Source organism: Alligator mississippiensis, chromosome 11, assembly GCF_030867095.1.
Source record: "Alligator mississippiensis isolate rAllMis1 chromosome 11, rAllMis1, whole genome shotgun sequence".
NCBI lineage: Eukaryota > Metazoa > Chordata > Crocodylia > Alligatoridae > Alligator > Alligator mississippiensis.
Window position 1 is genome coordinate 36,010,048 of NC_081834.1, and position 20,301 is coordinate 36,030,348.

Consider the following 20,301-nt stretch of genomic DNA (forward strand, 5'->3'; position numbering starts at 1 on the left):
GGTAACTTTGAAAGACACCAGAACTGAGGGACCCACTCTTTAAGCACACTAAAACTCATGAGGCACATCCAGACGACCGTGCACATGCCTCTTGCCCCACCTCAAAACCCTCTGAGGCGCGGCAACAGGCACGTGCAGGAACGAAAAAATGTTTGCAGCCCGGGGAGAAAATTAGACCTCTGGATATCCTGGGGTCTAAAAAAATCAAAGTTTAAAAAGCCAGAGCAGGGCACAGTCCTGGACCTTGCCCTGGGGTAACCAGAGGCTGGGTCCTCCATGGAGATGCTCTGAACCCTGACCTGGAGGGCTCTGACCCCTGCCAGCCCACCCCCCCACCCCCCAACCCCTGCCTTGGCCGGCCCTTCCCCCCACCAGCCCCCCTGAGGCCCCTGACCCCTGCCCTGGCCAACCCCTCCCCCTGACAGCCCCCCCCCCGAGGCCCCTGACCCCTGCCCTGACTGGCCCCAGCCCCCGATCCCTGCCCCCCCCACAATAGTTTTTAAAAAACAACCCCGCCGGCATTTACCGGCAGTCTGGCTGCTGTCTGGCTGACTGGGGCCCCGCCCACAGAGTTCAGGGCAGGGTGACAGCCCCAGCCCAGGCCCTGCTGCCCCCCCCTGCTGTCCTGTGCTGCCTGGGGGGGCTCTGCCAGGAGGCCCTGGAGCCCCCCCACCCCTGCTTCTAAGGTAAGCAGAGGCTTTTTGTCCTGTTTTTTTTCTGTTTTTTTTTTTTTTTTTTAAGTGATGGTGCCTGGGGTTCCAGGGGTAGCCATGGGGGCCTGGGGGTGCAAGTTGTGAGGTGAGGCTGGGTGGGGCAGCCATTGGGGGGTCCGGGGGAATGAGGGGTGGGGCTGGGTGGGACAGCCATCAGGGGGGCTGCACCAGCTGGTGGGGGATGGGGCCAGGTGGGCCATCTATTGGGGGGCATGTGGACCTTGCAGAGTGGGGTGGTAGCCCCTGCGGGGACCATTTAGCCCATTGTGTGAGGACCAAACCCCTTGTGTGGGGGCCGAACCCCCAGTTGGGGGGGCCATACCCCTTGTGTGGGGGCTGAACCTCTTGTGTGGGGGCCAAATCCCCTGTTGGGGAGCCAAACCCCTTGTGTGGGGGCCGAACCCCTTGTGTGGGGGGTTCAACCCCTGTGGGAGGGCAGCAAAATATGTATTCATGAATTCATGAAACATGTATTTAGAGTTCACTTTATTATTATAAGAGACTTGCTTTAACACTCTAAGATATAGCAATAAAACATTCTCCAATTGATCGCTGTCTTTGTCTCTGTCTCTCTCTCTCTCTCTCTCTCTCTTTATAGTGGTCTTTTGTTTTACTTGTGGAGGAACATGGATTTGGGGGTATTTTACGGAGTGACCTTGGGATTTTTTTTTTTTATCAGGGATTTTTCAGTTTTCCAATAGGGAACACCAGAATTCCTGCTAGGGAGGCCAGTGGCAGGACCCAGCCTGCTCAGAGCTGGCACCTTGGACCCAACTGACTGTGGCTGACCTCCTGGCCAAATGGGGCCAGGAGGACATGCTTTGACAGTTCAAAGCAGGCCACCACACCCGGAACATCTTCCAGGTGATAGCTGCCCAGATGGCCAGGAAGGGGGCACACATGGCAGTAGTGCCGCATAGAGGCCAACCCTGCAACCACAGTCCACTGGCAGCTGGCCCAGAGGAGCAGATGCCTCTACTGACTCTGCAGTCCCCATCTGAGTCTGGCAGGTGCACAGCAGGTCACAGCCAGGCAGCAGCCCCCACTGACAGACTGCTGCAGTGGGTAGAGGGTGCAGGGAACTCTCAGGGCTGCTTTAGCAGTCCAGCTGGCCCAAGGGGTAGTGTCCCCAGGTACCAATTGGCTGGGCCCTAGAAGCTCCTGAGAGCTAGAAGCCCTGAGCTACTTGCCAGGGCAGCTCTTTATACTGCTGGGGCCAGGACAGAGCAGCTTTTTATACTGCTGGAGACAGCATAGGTGCTGGCCCCGGGTTCTAGCTCCCCCTCGCTGCAGATCCGCGAGGAGCCAGGCAGGGTTATTTTGCCCCAAGTGGCACAATTTGCTCCACAATGAAGTGCATGTCTGAACACATACACTGAAGCAAAAAGCCCCGACTCAAACTTAGACTGCTTCTATTTGCACTGCTGCAAGCGCACGTGCTTGCATGTGTGGATGCGCCCATGGAGTTTCTCCATGATACTCAATAAGCTTCTGTGGGAAATGGAGGAACAAAACAAAGCAGAATTCATGGATCTTAAAACTACAGTACCTATAATCAGTAGCCAAGACACCCTGCAAAGGGGGAATAGCATAAATTTCTGTGAAACAACAGAAGAATTTAATAGCCATATAGCAATCAAACCAATTAACAAGGGTCATCATAATTTATCATTATATAAATGGTAAACATAGGATTTTATTCCGATAATTATGGATGTTCAATGCATAGAATAATTCATAGTAAGACTAGCTTAAGAAAATTGTTATTAGCACTGCTTTGGTAAACTCCTCTGAATGAATAAAGGCATGGGTAGATGAACCAGTTACCACAAGGAAAAAAGGGGTAAGAATTGAGTCAAATGTCAGAAGTCCTATGGTAATCATCTAGATGTATGCTCTTATATCACCTTGACATGGTAGCAAAAAGCTAAGCCATGGTAGTAGTGTGCCCCTTTTTCAGAGGGGTAGTAGCTTTCCCCTAACCTACAGAAGTTTGGCTTTCATCTGCCATGTGGTAAAACTGTGCACATGGATGGCTACCCTGCATAATAAATCCCTACTCCCCTGCCTGCCCATATTCTAATTAATCTAATTACTATAGTAAAACCCCTTCACTGGGTAAACTGCCTTGACAAGACCAGGCACTGTGAAATGCATGAAAGAATAAGAGCCCTGATAAATGAAAAAATAAAACAGGGAACTCCTGAGGGTTTTATAGTTCAATATATAATTGACACACAGCATGATTTATTCTCACATGATAAATGAAAGCAATCCTCAAAATGATGCAATTTCTTTGCTTAGACTAGAGGGAGAAGAAAATAATAAAAATAAGAAACCAAGATAACATAGGTTTTATGTATGGTATGCCTTTTGATACCAAAACCAGTCAGAAAAAAGTGAAAAAACTGAAAAAGAAAATAAAATAGCAGGTTGAAATTTGCTATAACATTCTGCACACCTCTTTTGTAGATAGTGGGCATGTCTACACAAAATTTTACTGCGCCGTTGACTAATTAGCTGTGCAGTAAACATCTCGGCATTGACACGTTCATTCCCACTAGGCTGAAGCAAACTAATTTATTTATTAGTTAGTAAAAATTTATTATTAAAAGTTATTAATTTATTTATTAATTAGTAAACAAAACAAAACAAAATAAAAACCTTCACAGCAGCTAATGTGCAGACACTGCCCTGGCTGGCTAGAGCAGGAGGGTGCTTCAGTGCAAGGGCTACCTGCTGGCTAGTCCCGCCTCAAACATCCTCGTGCCCCAGCCAGCCCTTCCACAGCATGTTGAGCTGGGGGGGAGCAGCCCCAGGCTTGCAGACCCTTCAGACACCCCCACCAGCCCAAGCTGCTCTGACCCAACTCAATGTGCTGTGCATGAATAAGCTCCAGAGTTTATTTATGCACATTAACTGCACACGTAGAAGCGCCCAGTTTGGATGATGCAAAGAAATATCTGAGTGCACATTTTAAAGCAAAGACAGACACCCCACTAGACCACTGTACATATTAGAAACAAAAAAACACAACGCAAAAAAAATAAGAGATCAGTGCACAAAGTAAACAGATAATTGCACTGACGTCAATTATGCTTCCCAGTACACTTCCTTCTCCATATGTAAATAATAATTGTACTGAAAATGTCTACCTTTGTTATTGCAAATGTGATTCTCAATATAGTAAGTCTTGGATTGAGAAAAGTAGGATAAAGAAATGCTGGTCTGCTGCAGATGTCAAATGCAAAGTGGTACCCCATCAGGATGCCCAGTCACAAGGAGAATATGCGGGTCCCTAAATACAAAACTCCTAACTCAAACATATCTATGCAAAATAGACACTGCTTATGAATAAGTGAGACATAATTAGCCATGTTAATCTGAATTCAGGTGAAAGACAGGGTAGATCTGCACTTTAGAGTAACTAAATCACAGATGTACAGCATAAGCTTTCATGAGCACAAGCTCACTTCATCAGATGCTGTGAAAGGACATGCACAAAGCAGTATATCAACTAAATGCACAGAGCAGTGTACCAACAGTGTATCCATGCTGAAGGAGACCTCCAGGACTGTGGAGAAAGAAATGCCACATGCAGCAATACAGAAGAGAGAGGACCTGGACACCCAAGAGGGTGGAAGCTAGAGTTTTGTGACTTTTGGCAGCAAGCAGAGATCTTCACCTCCACCTGCAGTGGTTCACCTGGAGAACAGATACACAGTCCTATCAGCAGAGAGGGAGGAGCACGTTCCTGTCACAACCCAGTTAATCAGTGCCCAAGAGATACCATTCAAGTAGTCAACTAAGGGTTAAAAAAAAAATCCTTGCCAGAAACTCCTGAAACAAAATCCTGGCGGAGAGCTGTATATAATTTATGCCCATGTCACAAACAAGAAACGAAATTTAAGACTGGTCAGGGTGAAAGGAGATAGCCCTGCCATAAATCCCTGCAACTGGTCAAGAAACAAGCGTAAGCCCCTCATCATAACCTCATACGTAACAGGCAGAAAACCTAACCCACTACCTTGTAACCTGATAGCAACCTGAGAGCACAAAGAACTGCTGCTTGCCAGAAAATTAAAGATTCCACATAGCAGTTCATCATTGGACATCTCCGTTAGTTACCTCTGCCTATAAATAGTTTAGCAACTTCCACCTAAGGCGGAGACCTCTGGGGAAATCTCTGAGGAGAAACCTGAGCTCATCACCAGAGTGACTTGGCAGATTGATCAGCTGTCAATTGCCCCCCGTCATCGTAAATCTTGACGTATCAAAGCCCTGCAGGCACGATAGCACGTTTTCGGCGCCACGTCCGTCATTGCTTGGCTGTAACCCGTACGTTTGACTGTAATCGATGCAACTGTAACAGAAACAAAGGCTCAGCCTGCGTTGCATGTCACTATCTGGGCGACATAAGTAAACAATCTCCTGTAACCAACACGTGTCTGTGCCTGGTTAATTTCACCCCATCCATCACTACCCGCCTGTCAGGTGAAAGTTTTACTGCTCCGGTCGGGGGGCGGGGGGGGGGGGGGGGTGTCAGAAAGCAGCTGCCAGCCGGCTGCTCTGATTCCCGACAGTTCCATCAGTGGAGGAAGACAAACCAGGCCTCACCAAGGTGGGAAGGATCAAGAAGATCGCCACCAAAAAGAAGCAACAAATGGTGGTCGTTGGAGACTCACTTCTGTGGGGGATGGAGTGAGCCATCTGCCAACCTGACCTGTTAGTTTCAGGAGGTCTGCTGCTTACTCAGAGTCTGGATCTGAGATGTCACAGAGGAAATGCAGAGGCTCATCCAACCCTCTGACTACTACCCCATGCTGCTCATCCATGTGGGTACCAATGATACTGCCAGGGGATACCCTAAGGCAGGCATGGGCAAAATACAGCCCGTGGGCTGGATCCAGCCCACAAGGCTCCTAAAAAATGTAGAAAATTAATATTTCTCTGTCCTTGGTTCTTGTAAAAAAGGACAGGAACCAAGGGCAGTAGGACCCAGAGGAAGCCCAGCAGGCTCCAACAACAGTGGGGCCTATCTGGCCCTGCCCCCTCAGCTGAGGCTTCTGGCCTGGGAGCACATGTCTGCCCATGCTGGAACTGCAGGCAAGTGGGGGTGGAGAAGGGCAGGGGGGACCCTGGGCAGGGAAGGAGCGTGGGGTGGGGGGGAAGTGGCCCCTCCCCCACCCCATGGCTGGCGCTCCCTGCTGCAGGCACTCACAGCCCATGAGGGGCTGTCTGGAGCAGGCACAGGCAGCCCCAGGGCAGCTGTGAGCGGCTGCAGCGTGGGGCACTGGGCATGGGGCAGGTGAGGGGCTGCTTCCCCCCCCACGCTCCATCCCTTATGCTCAGCACCACCTTGTAACCCAGCCCCACTGCCAGGCTGGCAGCAGGACTGGGTTACAAGCTAGTGCTGACCATAGGGAGGACCGGAACCTCGCTCGCCCTGTGGCCAGTGCCCCACACTGCAGCCGCTTGCAGCCCACTTGGGGCTGCCTGTGCCTGCTCCGGACAGCCCCACGTGGGCTGTGAGTGGCTGCAGCAGGGAGTGCTGGCCATGGGGTGGGCGAGGGGCCGCTTTTCCCCATGCTCAGCACCAGCTTCTTCCCTGCTGACAAACAGGGGGTCGGGGCTGTGCGCTGCCCCCCGCCTGTACCATGGGGCTGGGGGGCACTGGGTGCGAGTGGGCGGGGAGCAAGTGGGAGCACAGGGCCCACACCAGTGTCCCAGGGCCAGTGCCGGCAGGGCCCAGAGCAGGGTAGCAGGAGTGCAGGGTCCTAGCTGGAAGGGGCTCTATGGAACCAGGCAAGCTCTCCACTCTCCCTGCTGGTGCAGCCCAGCCTGGCTCCACATACCCCTGCCAGCCTGTGCCCTGCTTTGGGTCCCACCGATGCTGGCCCTGGGACGTTGGTCCCAAGATGGTGACCAGTGGGTGGGGCACCTGTCAAGTAGTGGGGCACCTATCAAGGGGCAGGGCTACTCATGTGGCCCTCCACAGCCTGCCAAAACTAGGTAAGCGGCCATCCACCCGAAATAATTGCCTGCTTCTGCCCTAAGTGTATGAAAAGTGACTACATGACTCTGGGTGCAAGGGTGAGGGGGTCTGGGGCTCAGATTGTGTTCTTATCAATCCTTCCACTCAAGGGAAAGGGCCCAGGCAGGAGCAGGTGCATCCTGCAAATAAACATCTGGCTGTGCAGGTGGTATCACCAGCAGGGCTTTGACTTCTTCAACTGTGGGATGTTCTTCCAAGAAGAAGGATTGCTGGGAACAGATGGGATCCACCTGATGAGAGAGAAGAGCATCTTTGCAGACAGGCTTGCTAACTTAGTGAGGAGGGCTTTAAACTAGGTTTGCCAGGGGATGGAGACCAAAGCCCTATGGTAAGTGGGGATGCAGGAGACCTGGAGGAAGAGGAAGCAAGAGGGGGCAACAGGGGAGGTACTCTCATACTTCCTGAAAAATCAGGGCAATCAACTAGTTACCTCAGGTGCCTATACACAAATGCATGGAGCCTGGGAAACAAGCAGGAAGAATTGGAAGTCCTTGCACAGTCACGGATCTATGATATGATCAGAATAACAGAGACTGGGTGGGATAGCTCATATAACTGGAGCACTGTCATGGATGGGTATAAAGTGTTCAGAAAGGAGAGGCAGGGGAGAAGAGGAGGAGTCGCACTTCATGTAAAAGACCAATATGATTGCTCAGAGCTCCAGGATGAAGCTAGAGATGGGCCCTAGAGTCTCTGAGTTAGGGTCAGAGGGAAAAGCAACAAGGGTGATGTTGTGGTGGGTGTCTTCTATGCACCACCAGACCAGGAGGAAGTGGTTGATGAGGCTTTTTTCAAAGAGCTAGCGGAAGTTTCCCGATCACAGGCCCTGGTTCTCATGGGGGACTTCAGTCACCCTGACATCTGCTGGTAGGGCAATATAGCAGTGCGCAGGTAATCCAGAAAGTTTTTGGAGAGTATTGGGGACAACTTCCTGGTACAAATGTTGGAGCGGCCACCTAGGGGCCATGCTCTTTTTGACCTCCTGCTCACAAACAGAGAAGAATTAGTGGGCAATGTAGTAGTGGATGACAACTTGGGTAGCAGTGACCACGAGATGATTGAGTTCTGAATCTTGAGCAAAGTAAGAATAGAGAGCAGCAGAGTAAGGACCCTGGACTTCAGAAAAGCAGACTTCAACTCACTCAGGGAATTCATGGGCAGGATCCACTGGGAAGCCTGTCTGAGGGGGAGAGGAGTCCAGAAGAGCTGGCTGTACTTGAAAGAAGTCTTACTGAGAGTACAAGAACAAACCATCCCGATGCACAGGAAGACTAGCAAGTGTGGCAGAAGACCAGCCTGTCTTAGCAGAGAATTCTTCAGTAAATTAAGTCAAAAAAATGAAGCTTATAAAGGTGGAAACTTGGACAAATATCTAGGGAAGACTATAAGAGCATTGCTCTTGCATGCAGGGATGAAGTCAGGAAGGCCAAAGCACAAATGGAGTTGCAGCTAGCAAGGAATATGAAGGGTAACAAGAAGGGTTTCTACAAGTATGTCAGTAGCAAAAGGAGGATCAGGAAGTGTGGGTCCCTTACTGAATGGGGGAGGCAACCTTGTGACAAAGGATGCAGAAAAGGCTGAAGTGCTCAATGCCTTTTCTGCCTCAATCTTTAGAGGCAAGGTCAGTTCCCAGACTACCGTACCTCACAGCACAGTTTGGGGAGGAGATAAGCAGCCCTCACTGGTGAAAGAACAGGTTAGGAACTACTTAGAAAAGCTGGATGTATAAAAGTCCACGGGGCCAGATGGGATGCACCTGAGGGTGCTGAGGGAGTTGACTGATGTGATTGCAGAGCCATTGGCCATCATCTTTGAAAGCTCATGGTGATCAGGAAAGGTCCTGGATGATTGGAAAAGGGAAAACATAGCGTTCATATTTAAGAAAGGGAAAAAGGAGGATCCAGGGAACTGCAGACCACTCAGACTCACCTCAGTCCCTGAAAAAATCATGGATCAGATCCTCAAGGAATCCATTTCTAAGCAATTGGAAGAGAAAAAGGTGATTAGGAACAGACAGCACGGATTCACCAGGGATAAGTCATCCCTAACCAACCTGATTGCCTTCTATGATGAGATGACTGGCTCTGTGAATATGGGGAGACCAGTGGATGTGGTGTACCTTGATTTTAGCAAGGCTTTTGATACAGTCTCCTACAACATTCTCGCAGGCAAGCTAAGACAAGCTGGTCTGGGGAAGGTGTGGGAAGCTGTGGTTGCTCTACTCCTGCTCGTGGAGGGACAGAAGTAGTGGGAAAAGATTCCCTGGGCTTCCCCAGGCAGGGGACATCCCAGAACAGGGACACGCAGCTCTGTTAATACCTCTTGGGGGAAACTGACTTGTTTCCCTCCCTGCATAACATGGTAAAAGCTGGCACCCTCAGTTCTGAGTGGGCTTTGACACCATATCTTAGTATAAAATACGTTAACTGGCCAGATGACCCAGAAGATAATCCCACCAGGTCCAAATGGACATTTACCATGTTGCAAACATTTTGGAAAACTGTTTGGAAAATAGCTAATACTACTAAACACCTGAACAATTAACAAATTTGAAAGAATGATTAGGTTCTTCAAAAATATCATGTTCCATGAGGATGTGCTATAGGACATAATACGTTCTTTTAAACCCATAATTATAGCCGGCAAAGAAACCAAATGCATTTATAAAATAACTTACACGAATCATATTTAATATTTTTCCTAAATAATAAATTACCATTAAAAGTGCTCAGTGTAAAATATAATTATGATTAATAAATGAAATTATACCTCCATAAATTAGTTTCAATGTAGACCAAAAATAAAAGAGGTAAAAGAAAGAAAAACAAAATCCCAAAGCCTCTCATCCCAGTATATTGGTTAGTAACAGTAAAATATGTGCTTAAAAATCTTTTAAGTGAGAAAATAATTTCATTTTTCCTATTTCTTTCCTGTCATGGGTCAAATTCATCCCTTGTCCACAAAGTTAAAGCAGGACTGATTTTGGGAAAAAAAATCTTCCGATACCTAAAACCATAAAAATGTAACTAAGTACAGTTCAGTTTCAGTATTAATAATGTATATCAGTAACAACTGTCTTTTAAAAAAAAAGAACACAATTTTGTTTAAAGACTATCAATTAATCTGATTCATGCTGCAAATATTAATGTATTCAATATACCATAATGCAGCTATAAACTCATTCATACTTGACAAGGTTAAAATATGCTATACTTAAAATTAATAATTTCAACTATACCCAGATTTCCCACAATTATTTATATTAATAATTTGTTATAAATGCTGTAATTGTCTAAACATCACCAAAATACATTTGTATTTCATTGTTATAGTAAAAATAGCAATCCATATGCCTTTGTTCTTCTAGAATAAAGAAGATATAATGGATAATAATATTCTGGTTTGTCTGGTGTATGTCTGCATTTGATACTACCTTGTTTTGCACACTAAAAATGTTATGACTCCTTATAAGTGAGCATATAAAGAGGGGAAAAATATCATCATCAAGACAGCTTGTTAAATGCGATTTTGAAGTCCCAAAGCTTTTGTACTCCATGTTTATAAATATTATTAAACATAATGCTACGAGGTAAGCTGTCCCCAAAGGCTTTTTTTTTGGATCCTGTAAAGTTGTTGCAAACACATTACTAATTGCATGACAAATTGAACACCATTACGAAATGCACGTATTCTGGTATAAATGTTAGGATTCTCTTTTCAATACAACATAAAATCCAAACTGTTTAACATAATCAGTAAAAGACAGAATAGATGGATATGGTGTTCTATAATTGTTTGGACAACATTACAGGCCAAAATCCTACCCATTCTGCTGTTGCCAACAATTTGGCATGAACTACTATATATTATCTAGAAGGCAGTAGATACAAACTTGAAGCAGCTGGCCTTGCCCTTAAGTAAATTGACATTCACAACAGTTTCAACCTATAAGAAAAATAATTCTATAAATCTGGTTTTGACAAGGCACTTCTATTTGCTTTTTTAACTTTGAATTTCCCACTCTAGACTTTAATAAGTATTCCATCTCAGTTTCCCATTTGGGTTATTTCTTCCTATGAACATTTAACAAGCTGCTGACTTGAAAGAGAAATATTACCTCATGATAAATGTATTTTCCTTTTTTTTTTTTTTTTTTTTTAAATAAAAAGCTCAAATTCTTTTATTAGAATAGAATTCTACTGAAGGTCTACCATACCTATTATTTCACTCCTTTTAAGTGCTTAAAATATGAAGGTTATACTTTTAATATGATCTACTAAGAGAGGTATGCTCATTTTGATGATGGCCATGATCTTGACTATAGCGAGTCCCCAAAGAGAATTTATAACGAATTTCTAAATAAATTATGAGCACCAATACATTTATGTTAATTGCATTAACCTTGAATTTGTGCAAGCCATTATCATTATAAAGTTAAAAAAAAAAATTTCTGAGGTTTTGGGAGAAAACCCATTACTTTCTAGAAGCAATGTCAAAGGTTACTATAATTTACACACTTTGCTGGTGCTACATATAAGGAACATATTACTGGACAAGAAAACAAAATTTCTTACAGATGAACTGTAAGTTGTTACTTTGTTGGGAATAATATCTACAGTGCTAAGCCAAAAGGATAGGAGAAACAGTAATAACAGAACAGTAATAACAAAAGGGAACAGAACAGAACAAAATGTATATGCAACAGCAAATGCTTAGGTACACATTAATAAGTATTTCTCTCTGGTTCTAAGAAGCAAAACTAGATAACATAGAGAAAATATCATTTTAAGGTACCTTCTTACCTTGATACCAGTCAGCAAGGCATCAGTGAGAATTAAACAAAAAATGTTGGCCAAAATATGAAAAAGTGCTTGATATCTGTTTTTGTTCCCCTGTATGTTACATTTATGCTGTGATTGATGTGTTAATTGCAATGTAAATGGCAAGGGTGCTACATGTGCACTCAATAAGGTGCCATAAAATGGCAAACCAGCCATAAAACTGTTTTATAGATCTTATGTATAGCTTGTATGGTTCCTTAAACTGAACGTGACAGGTATGCATCACAATCTGTGGATTGTTGGCCCCAGAACACACTGGGGCAGGTTCCAGACCCAGTTCTATCCCATGGCCAGAACCAACAATTGCCTCAACCGTGAACCTGTGAGCATCTAGCTTTCCACTTGCCAGTGCAGGGGGAGCCTGGGATCATTATCTCCAGCACATGTATCATGGCAGGAGGCAGGACTGTTGGGATCAGGAATCAGATCCCATGGCGCCTTTACATGAACATGTTGCAGAGGCCTCAGACTTAACTGTACCCAGAATGTATTGCACTCATAGAGAAGCAGGGAGACAAAAATGAAATCCGTACTCAGTGTAAGCAGAACAAGAAAAAGCCAAGATAAGTTTCCTTAATAGTGAATAAAAAATTATTTTGTTGGTTCATAGCAATAGACTTTATATCTCGGCATACATATTATGTGTATTAAAAGATATTTCCCTACATTTATATAAGTTATGGACACACAAATAATAAACAGAGACATAAAACCTTTTACATCTGCAATGCTAATAAAAACATAGTACAGCATATAGGCCCTGGAGCACCTGCCTGCCTTACTTGCTTACAGAGAGGCAACTTGGGAAATCTCAGGGTGCCTCTCCATAAGCAGGGAAGCTGGGGTTCCCTGCTCAGCCAGACCTGTCCCCAGCAATCACAGGAGTGAGTCCGGGTGAGTGAGGAAATGACCTGCTTTCCTTGGTCAGTCAGACCTGTCCCCTGCGATGATCAAAAGCCCCAGTTTTTCCTGCTAAGCCAGATTCACTCCTGCAGCCACAGAGGATGGAGAGGTCTGGCTAAGTTGGCCTCTGAGATTACATTGCACCTTGTCCCGCACCACCAAGCGCAGGACAAGGAGTGATGTGCATTTCACCCAATTAAGTAGATCAGCTGTGCCACAACATATCATGGCATAGTTGATCAGCTTCATTCATCGATGTCTATTTCTAACCTGCGTCTCAGTTCCTGGGTAAATGCCATAACCATGACATTACTAGAGCTGAAATATGAGAGTGCCTTTCTCGCAAACTCTGTCGCGACCAATTCAGGCTGGACATAAGAAAGAACTTCTTCACTGTCCGAGCCCCCAAGGTTTGGAATAAATTGCCACCGGAGGTGGTTCAAGCACCCACTTTGAATGCCTTCAAGACATTTGGATGTCTATCTTGCCGGGATACTATGATCCCTGCTGACTTCCTGCCCCTGGGGCAGGGGGCTGGACTCAATGATCCTCCAGGGTCCCTTCCAGTTCAAATGTCTATGAAATCTATGAAATCATCCTCATTTTGTTTTTATAGCATAGCGTTGTACCCTAACATCAGATTTTTCAAGATTTTGCTTTAATTTGCTCATTTTCCCAAAATGAATTTCTACATACAGTTAGTGGAGAGACTTCATGTATCACTTTGGTTCCTCTTTTCTTTGACAGGATAGCAAACTTAGTATAAGCAACATTCTGCTTGAGAAGCCAAAATATGGTAAATTATTCAGCTTCATATACTATCCATTTTGGATTAAGTGTGGACTACTAAATGCCTTTTCAACTCATCAGAAAAACTAGACTTGCTGAATTATAAGCTGAAGGATCTAAAAAGTGAACTATTTAATATTTCAAACCCTATATATAAAATACAATATAAAAACCTTTGTGGAAGTCTTTATTTAGTGCCTTGTATTATATTTTAACAACATGACAAAAGCTACATGTTCATTAAATCTACACCATTTGTCAATTAAATGGGGAAAATTATAAAAAGAACGCATTTCAAACACGTATGTTCCTTGCTCATAGCATTTGACATTATTTATTATAGTATACACCCTGGCAGAGGTATGCAACACGGTCCTGTTTCGCTGAAGTTTCTTTCTTTATAGTGAATTATTTGTGATAAAGATCTCCCACATCTGCTCAGTGGTTCTCTAACGCACATAACTGATGAGAATCAATCAGTTCATAAGCAATATCCAGCATAACAACATCACATTTAGATTATGCTGGTATAACATTTAGGATAATGCTGGTATAACAGTTTACTCACTGGAGACATTAAATAAGCGAGACAAACAACAACTAGAGCTTCCAGTAGGTTCTCTAAAGTCATATTTAAACATAAATGATAATATCAACAAAACAAAGTTTGCAACAAAAACATATCAATATTCTGATAACATGTCTCAAAGTTCCCAAAATTGTTTTATAAATTCTCAGGATAGTATGTGCAAGACCTGTGAAATATTCAAAACACATTCCAAAATATTACTTAGCTCCAAGGTTGGTTGCAGATTACATTTCACTAAACTTTTGAGCAAAATTGAGCTTAGTCATGGACAAGCACTGAATATGAAATGTGCAGTTCACCTGATTTCAGTGCAAAACCCGGACCAACTCAATGGCTTTAACTGAGTTTCACTTTGAAACACAAAGTGACAATTCAGCAAATGCAAACCCACACAAACACGAAACCACTTAAAAGTTTTAACACAAATTCCTATGAATCAAAATCACCAAGATGTATATTTGTCTCATATGGTTAACAACTACTACACATCATGGAGCTACATGTTGCATGACAGGACCAAGAAAGTACTGTCACTTACCACAAGCGAGAGGGGTCTTTTCCATGAGACAACACCAATCAGTCCTGACAGAAGCACCTGAAATCAAATGAAAAGGATCACCAAAAAGGTACCAGTTTTATATTAATACTAAAAAACCCTGAATAATAATATTCTCAAGGCAAGAAACTGGTTCCCAAAGTGCTGGTACTGGAAGCTAGAATGTTGCAAGATTATTCTATTTCCAAAACAGCTGAAAACAGGAAGTACTGTAAGTAGCAAGCAAAGCCTGTTTGTGTTGAAATTTGGATCTGCTTTCCAGACCAAATTCTTTCTGACACATTCACAGCAAGTCCTGAAACTCATTCTTTTACCAAGCACTAAAGCATTACACTTTTACCAGTGTAAGTGATTGGAAACCAGTCTATACTTGTAACCAAAGTTCGGCACATATAGATTGGTTTAAAAATGGCAGAATACAGTCTGAGTTTTGCGCCCGCACCAAAGAGTGAATACATGTTCTGTTCACTACCGACCTAAACTATGCTGCTTACATAAAACTGTGTAACTTAGATCATTTCCGCCTCAGGATTTTTTAATGTTTGTACCTAACCTAATAAATCATATGATGTACTAAATCAGTGGTTCTAACAGGGGTCTGTCTCGAGGCCAGTTACAATGTCAGCCCGCCCACCGTCTAGTGCAGTCCGCCCATGTGATTTGTCTGCCACACCTTTGTTCTAAGAAAAAAAGTTGTTACTAGGTGTGGAGGCTGCCTCTTTAATGCCCTAATGACAAAGGCGTATTACATGGCTCTGACCTTCCCTTTACTGTGTCCCAAGCCTCCCCACGGCCCTGCCTCCTTCCAGTCATTTCACTGCCTGCAGGTGCTAGCCAATTACCCCACTAAGCTGTTGTTCAGCCAACCTGTAGCTGTGGAGCTCTGCCTAGCCTGTACGGCTTTCTGTCCAGGCTGCTTCTGCCCTTAAAGAAGCAGGCACATTAATGTCCTGCTACGGTGGTGCTCAACTTTTTGGCCCCGCTGGATGGATGAGTGGTGTGAGGTTGATCCACAGGATGAATCAGGCACTGTGCCACCTGTATCTCCCAGGCCCTGCCCTGATAGGCCCCATGCCACTTCACTAAGCACCACTCCAATTGACCCCATGCTGCTCCATGCCACCCCAATTGGCTCCACGCTGATAGGATCAGCCTCATACTGGCAGAATCGGTTTCATGCCACCTCACATACCCATTCCAGGAAACAGGGCCATGCTATTCGGCCTGTGGGACTCCCTATGTGTCCAGAAATTTAGCAGCAGGGGAGTGGCAGTTAATGCTGTCCCTGCTCCCAAGCCACTGAATATCCAGCACCACAGGAAGCCCCACAGGCCAGATGATACAGTTCTGTTGGCCTGGGGTTGAGTATTCCTGTACTATTTTATAAATATGTTCAGTGCCAAATGAGAAGTGTTAAAATAAGATTTTTTACATCACTGGACTAGTTTTACAGTGGTCTTTGAGTACAAATCAACAGTAGGTGGAAAGTAATACTAACATATTTTGATAACATCTAACATGCCCTGCTATTTATTTGCTACTCAGTAGCGTCCATCAAAAAACTCTCTCAACAAGCTAAAATATCCAGTCACTCATGTTGTGCAGCTCAGTTGTTTAGACATAAACAGCTGTGGACCTAATTTTGTTATAAGAAAAACCCTGGCCTTAAATTATGCCATTACTTATGTGGAATTATGAAAGCCTTTTGTTGCACCCTCAGAAAAAGACGACTACAGGATGGCTCTTTATTCAAGTGACACAGTCAGCCTGGCCAACTTTCTGCTGGGCCAGGCTAAGATGGCAACCCTGAAGAGCTGGTGAAACCGGCTCACTGGGACCAGGATGGACGATGCCCTGCAACTCTTCCACCTGCTGGTGCGGGCCCGCCTCTCACTTGAATTCGAGTATGAAGTCCTCCGGCAGATGGTGTCCACCTTTGAGGAATGCTGGGCTGTTGAGGGGGCACTGTGCCAAGTCGAGGTGGGTTGCCTGCTCCTTGCTCTGTGACATCACCAGCTGCTCAAGGTGCAGAGGTGTATCCAGCGAGCTGAGACCTCGGGCTTTGTCCATGCGGGCCAACCCCTGAAGCCCAGAGGCCCCCCTGGGCGTCCCCACTGGCAGAACTATATATATGTATATGTATATGTGTAAATACTCCTTTTGTTCTTTGTGTTTTGGTTTTTTGTCTAGTGTGTATGGACAGGCCTTGCAGGCCATGAGCCCAGGCCTTGTCCGTGAAGCCCAGATCCTCGGACCAACCTGTACATGATCTCTACTGCCTCCCATTTGTCACCCTCCCCAGAATAAATGTCTCTTAAAAGTCAAAGTCAAATGACTGATATTTACTAGGCAGTGACCTAACAGCTAAGACACTAACCTATTCAAGAGTTAGTCCTATTCAAGGGTAGGGAGCCTTAATCACACATGGCAAGGATAGGGATGAAGGGGAACAGGACATGTTTTATAAAGCATACCTTCAGAAATTGAAAATACCCCTAAGGTCTAAAATTTGCAGGCCTTACTTTGCATGTTGAACAGAAGGGAGGCACAAAGAAAGAGGCCACTGTCCCCTTATCTGGAGTTGCTGAAAGGGAAAGAAGCAAGTTCAGCACTTGATCCTCTCACCTGCACCAGGCCCAGCAGGCTGAGGGAACTGCTGCAATCCTGTGCACAACCAGTCAGTTGTCAAGCCCTCTGGGAGCAACCACTGGCAGCTACCTCAAGTTCATCCTAAGGATGGCAATTCCCACCACACTATGGCTAGAAACAGATTCTGCATTTGTCCCAAGGCCAGCTGTGCCTGTGTTTGTCCTGAAATATGAAGTCCCAGGATTGTAATCTGGGTTTAGTGAGTAGCTGAATGCACTTTCACTTTTCTGCCACTGATTCAGGTGATGCAGTCCTGGGAAAACCACTCATACACACTTCAAGATGTCCCTGGACAAACTGTTAATACTTCTTATCCCATTAAACTTTTTTAGGGTTTGTCCCAGGACAACAGACATGGATGTCTGAATGACAGCACTTTGTCCTGGGAGAAAATATTTCTCCCAGGACAAATGTAACATATCCATAATGGCACTTTATCATGCATCAGCAGATGCATGACGAATAGATCCAAAGAGGTGATACTTCCCCTCTATCGGGCGCTGGTCAGACCGCAGTTGGAGTACTGCGTGCAATTCTGGGCACTGCACTTCAAGAGGGATGCAGATAACCTGGAGAGGGTCCAGAGAAGGGCCACTCGTATGGTTAAGGGCTTGCAGACCAAGCCCTATGAGGAGAGACTAGAGAACCTGGACCTTTTCAGCCTCCGCAAGAGAAGGTTGAGAGGCGACCTTGTGGCTGCCTATAAGTTCATCATGGGGGCACAGAAGGGAATTGGTGAGGTTTTATTCATCAAGGTGCCCCCAGGGGTTACAAGAAATAATGGCCACAAGCTAGCAGAGAGCAGATTTAGACTGGACATTAGGAAGAACTTCTTCACAGTTCGAGTGGCCAAGGTCTGGAACAGGCTCCCAAGGGAAGTGGTACTCTCCCCTACCCTGGAGGTCTTCAAGAGGAGGTTGGATATGCATCTAGCTGGGGTCATCTAGACCCAGCACTCTTTCCTACCTATGCAGGGGGTCGGACTCGATGATCTATTGAGGTCCCTTCCGACCCTAACATCTATGAATCATGCATGACATGCATTTATTATTTCAGTTATAAAGGAACACTTTTAGGAATGTTCTGAAGTATTTTATTGGGGATACCCAATATAGGTAGAGTTGATTTATTTAATGGTATAAGGGTAAGAAAGCTGTAAAATCTTAAAAATATATCAGAACTACCTTTGGACTCCTTGAGTGATATGACATAAAAGTTTAAAGCCATAACTTTTTAATCACACAGTATAATGCTGATTTACATGTGACCTGTGACTTGGGCAGAGCAAATTTTTGGTATAGGTAAGAATCCCATCCTGAAGGCAAGGAGGTAAAATAATTTTGGCAGAATATGAATTTTTGTTAGCTTTATTAAGACTTTTGAATACAGGTGACGGTCCAGGGAAGATAAGCAGTGAGCTGGTATGGTAGCAGTAGTTGCAAGAGAATACACTTGTTACATTTCAAAAATGACACAGTTAATCTCAATATATATGGGGAATTTGCATGAAGTATACATTTTGTACAAAACGGAGAACAATCCCTATACTTAGGATGTCCTGACTATCCATTATATATGACTTTTTTGCAGACAATCCCTTTTTTCCCCTCACAGACATTGCAAATTTGGCAGAAAAAAACCCCTGGAGCCAAAGAATGCCCTTTCTTTGTCCCATAAAATTGTGTTCAGAGTTATGTTCAGTTCAGTTACATCCACAGATACAAACTTCTGAAGTCTCAGTTTCCCTTGCATTGTCAGATGTATTTTGGGCATAATAATAACTATTATTATTCTTATAAAAACATGAACATTCTAATGTAAGGCTGGGTGTATGCCCAGCTCCTGCAGAAGCAGCTGCAACATGCATTGTTCTAGGAACAATGGGAACAGATAATCAGTTGTTTGGCAGTGGGGTACAAGGCAGACTGGATCTCTCCCAACCACTCTGCTGCTCACCCAATCTAGTTGATATCCCCCAGGGACATTGTGTGAATTTGTGAGGTTTGCCAGTTTAATTTGTTTTCAGGAGTTGGAAACACTGGCAGTGGTTTATCTCCTGTTCTTGGAGTAGAACACAGAACAAGAGCTGCCCTTAGAAGAGAACAGAAAGATTGATCTATTCTTTTGTGACCACACCTCAGATCCATCAGGGGTATTTCTGAGACGATACTACAGAATCATGTAATTAAAGATTATCATCATGTTTATGAATGAAGAAACAAAATTAGGCGTTTCTGGTCAAACCAAAATAGCCATTTCTTATCTTCTGTGTACCTAACTCTGCAAACTAAATAATACATTTTAAATCAGTAATTTTAATTCTGAATGAAATCTTGTTCTCACTCAACTCAACAGCAAACCTTACCTCCCCTACCTTCGTAGACATCTGTGGAGAAAGTAGGTAGAAACACATAGGTAGCTTGTAGGTAGAACCACATACGTAGCTTGTCATTACTACCGATTATTACTATGTGGTTACATAAGCAATTCAATATTTATTAAAATAAAGTTGATGTGAATTGAATTTTTCATTACTGTAAAGTAGAGAGCTAAAATAGACTTGGAAATAAACCTAAATAAATACCTATTTTGGTTCAAATTCCAATCTCAGGTATGCAAAAAAAACTATGCCATAAGTCAAAGGGATGCATACATATTAATATCAAATGTGGTCCCAAAAAATTAAGACAACTTCAGAGACTCCCATAATTTTCTCATTCCACTTGTAATTATAACCCAATGTTTAAATAATGAAACTACCCAATGAACTAACTACAAATATGTGGCTAGAAAGATTTCTAGTTTATGCAATATTTTCATGCCAACATTCTGCACCATGATGTATTAGCTGCTCTATGTGTTCACTGAAGTCAAATGTATTAATGTGCTTGCTACACTACAAAACATTAACTTGCATACTCTGGACCAATACATTTCATACTTTAACAATAACTATATTTAATGGTATTTAAATCTCTCAAAGGTTTTACACAAGAAAAAAGCACAGTGGAAAACACAACTTTTTGACTATTCATTTAGCATCTGCACAGTTAGAAATTCCATGGAGTATTCATTTTAATATTTATTGTTATCATCTAAGAAAAGTACACATGCAACCTGGGAAAACCATTAAATATTAGAAGATTAACTTAAATCAAGTTACGTATTCTACAACCAGTATGCAGATTAAAACAGTTGCAAGTAGG

The 20,301-nt window shown here is 44.1% G+C and overlaps 1 protein-coding gene across 6 annotated transcripts in view; it reads right to left on the bottom strand.

Annotated features, from left to right (window-relative positions):
- The window catches only part of ENTREP2 (endosomal transmembrane epsin interactor 2), a 451,267-nt gene that overhangs the window by 276,250 nt on the left and 154,716 nt on the right, over positions 1–20,301 (bottom strand). For all 6 annotated transcript variants that reach the window (XM_019477587.2, XM_019477589.2, XM_019477585.2 and 3 more), the window contains exon 2: positions 14,429–14,485. In XM_019477587.2, the coding sequence (XP_019333132.1) occupies positions 14,429–14,485 (57 nt within the window). The remainder of the gene's footprint in view (positions 1–14,428; positions 14,486–20,301) is intronic.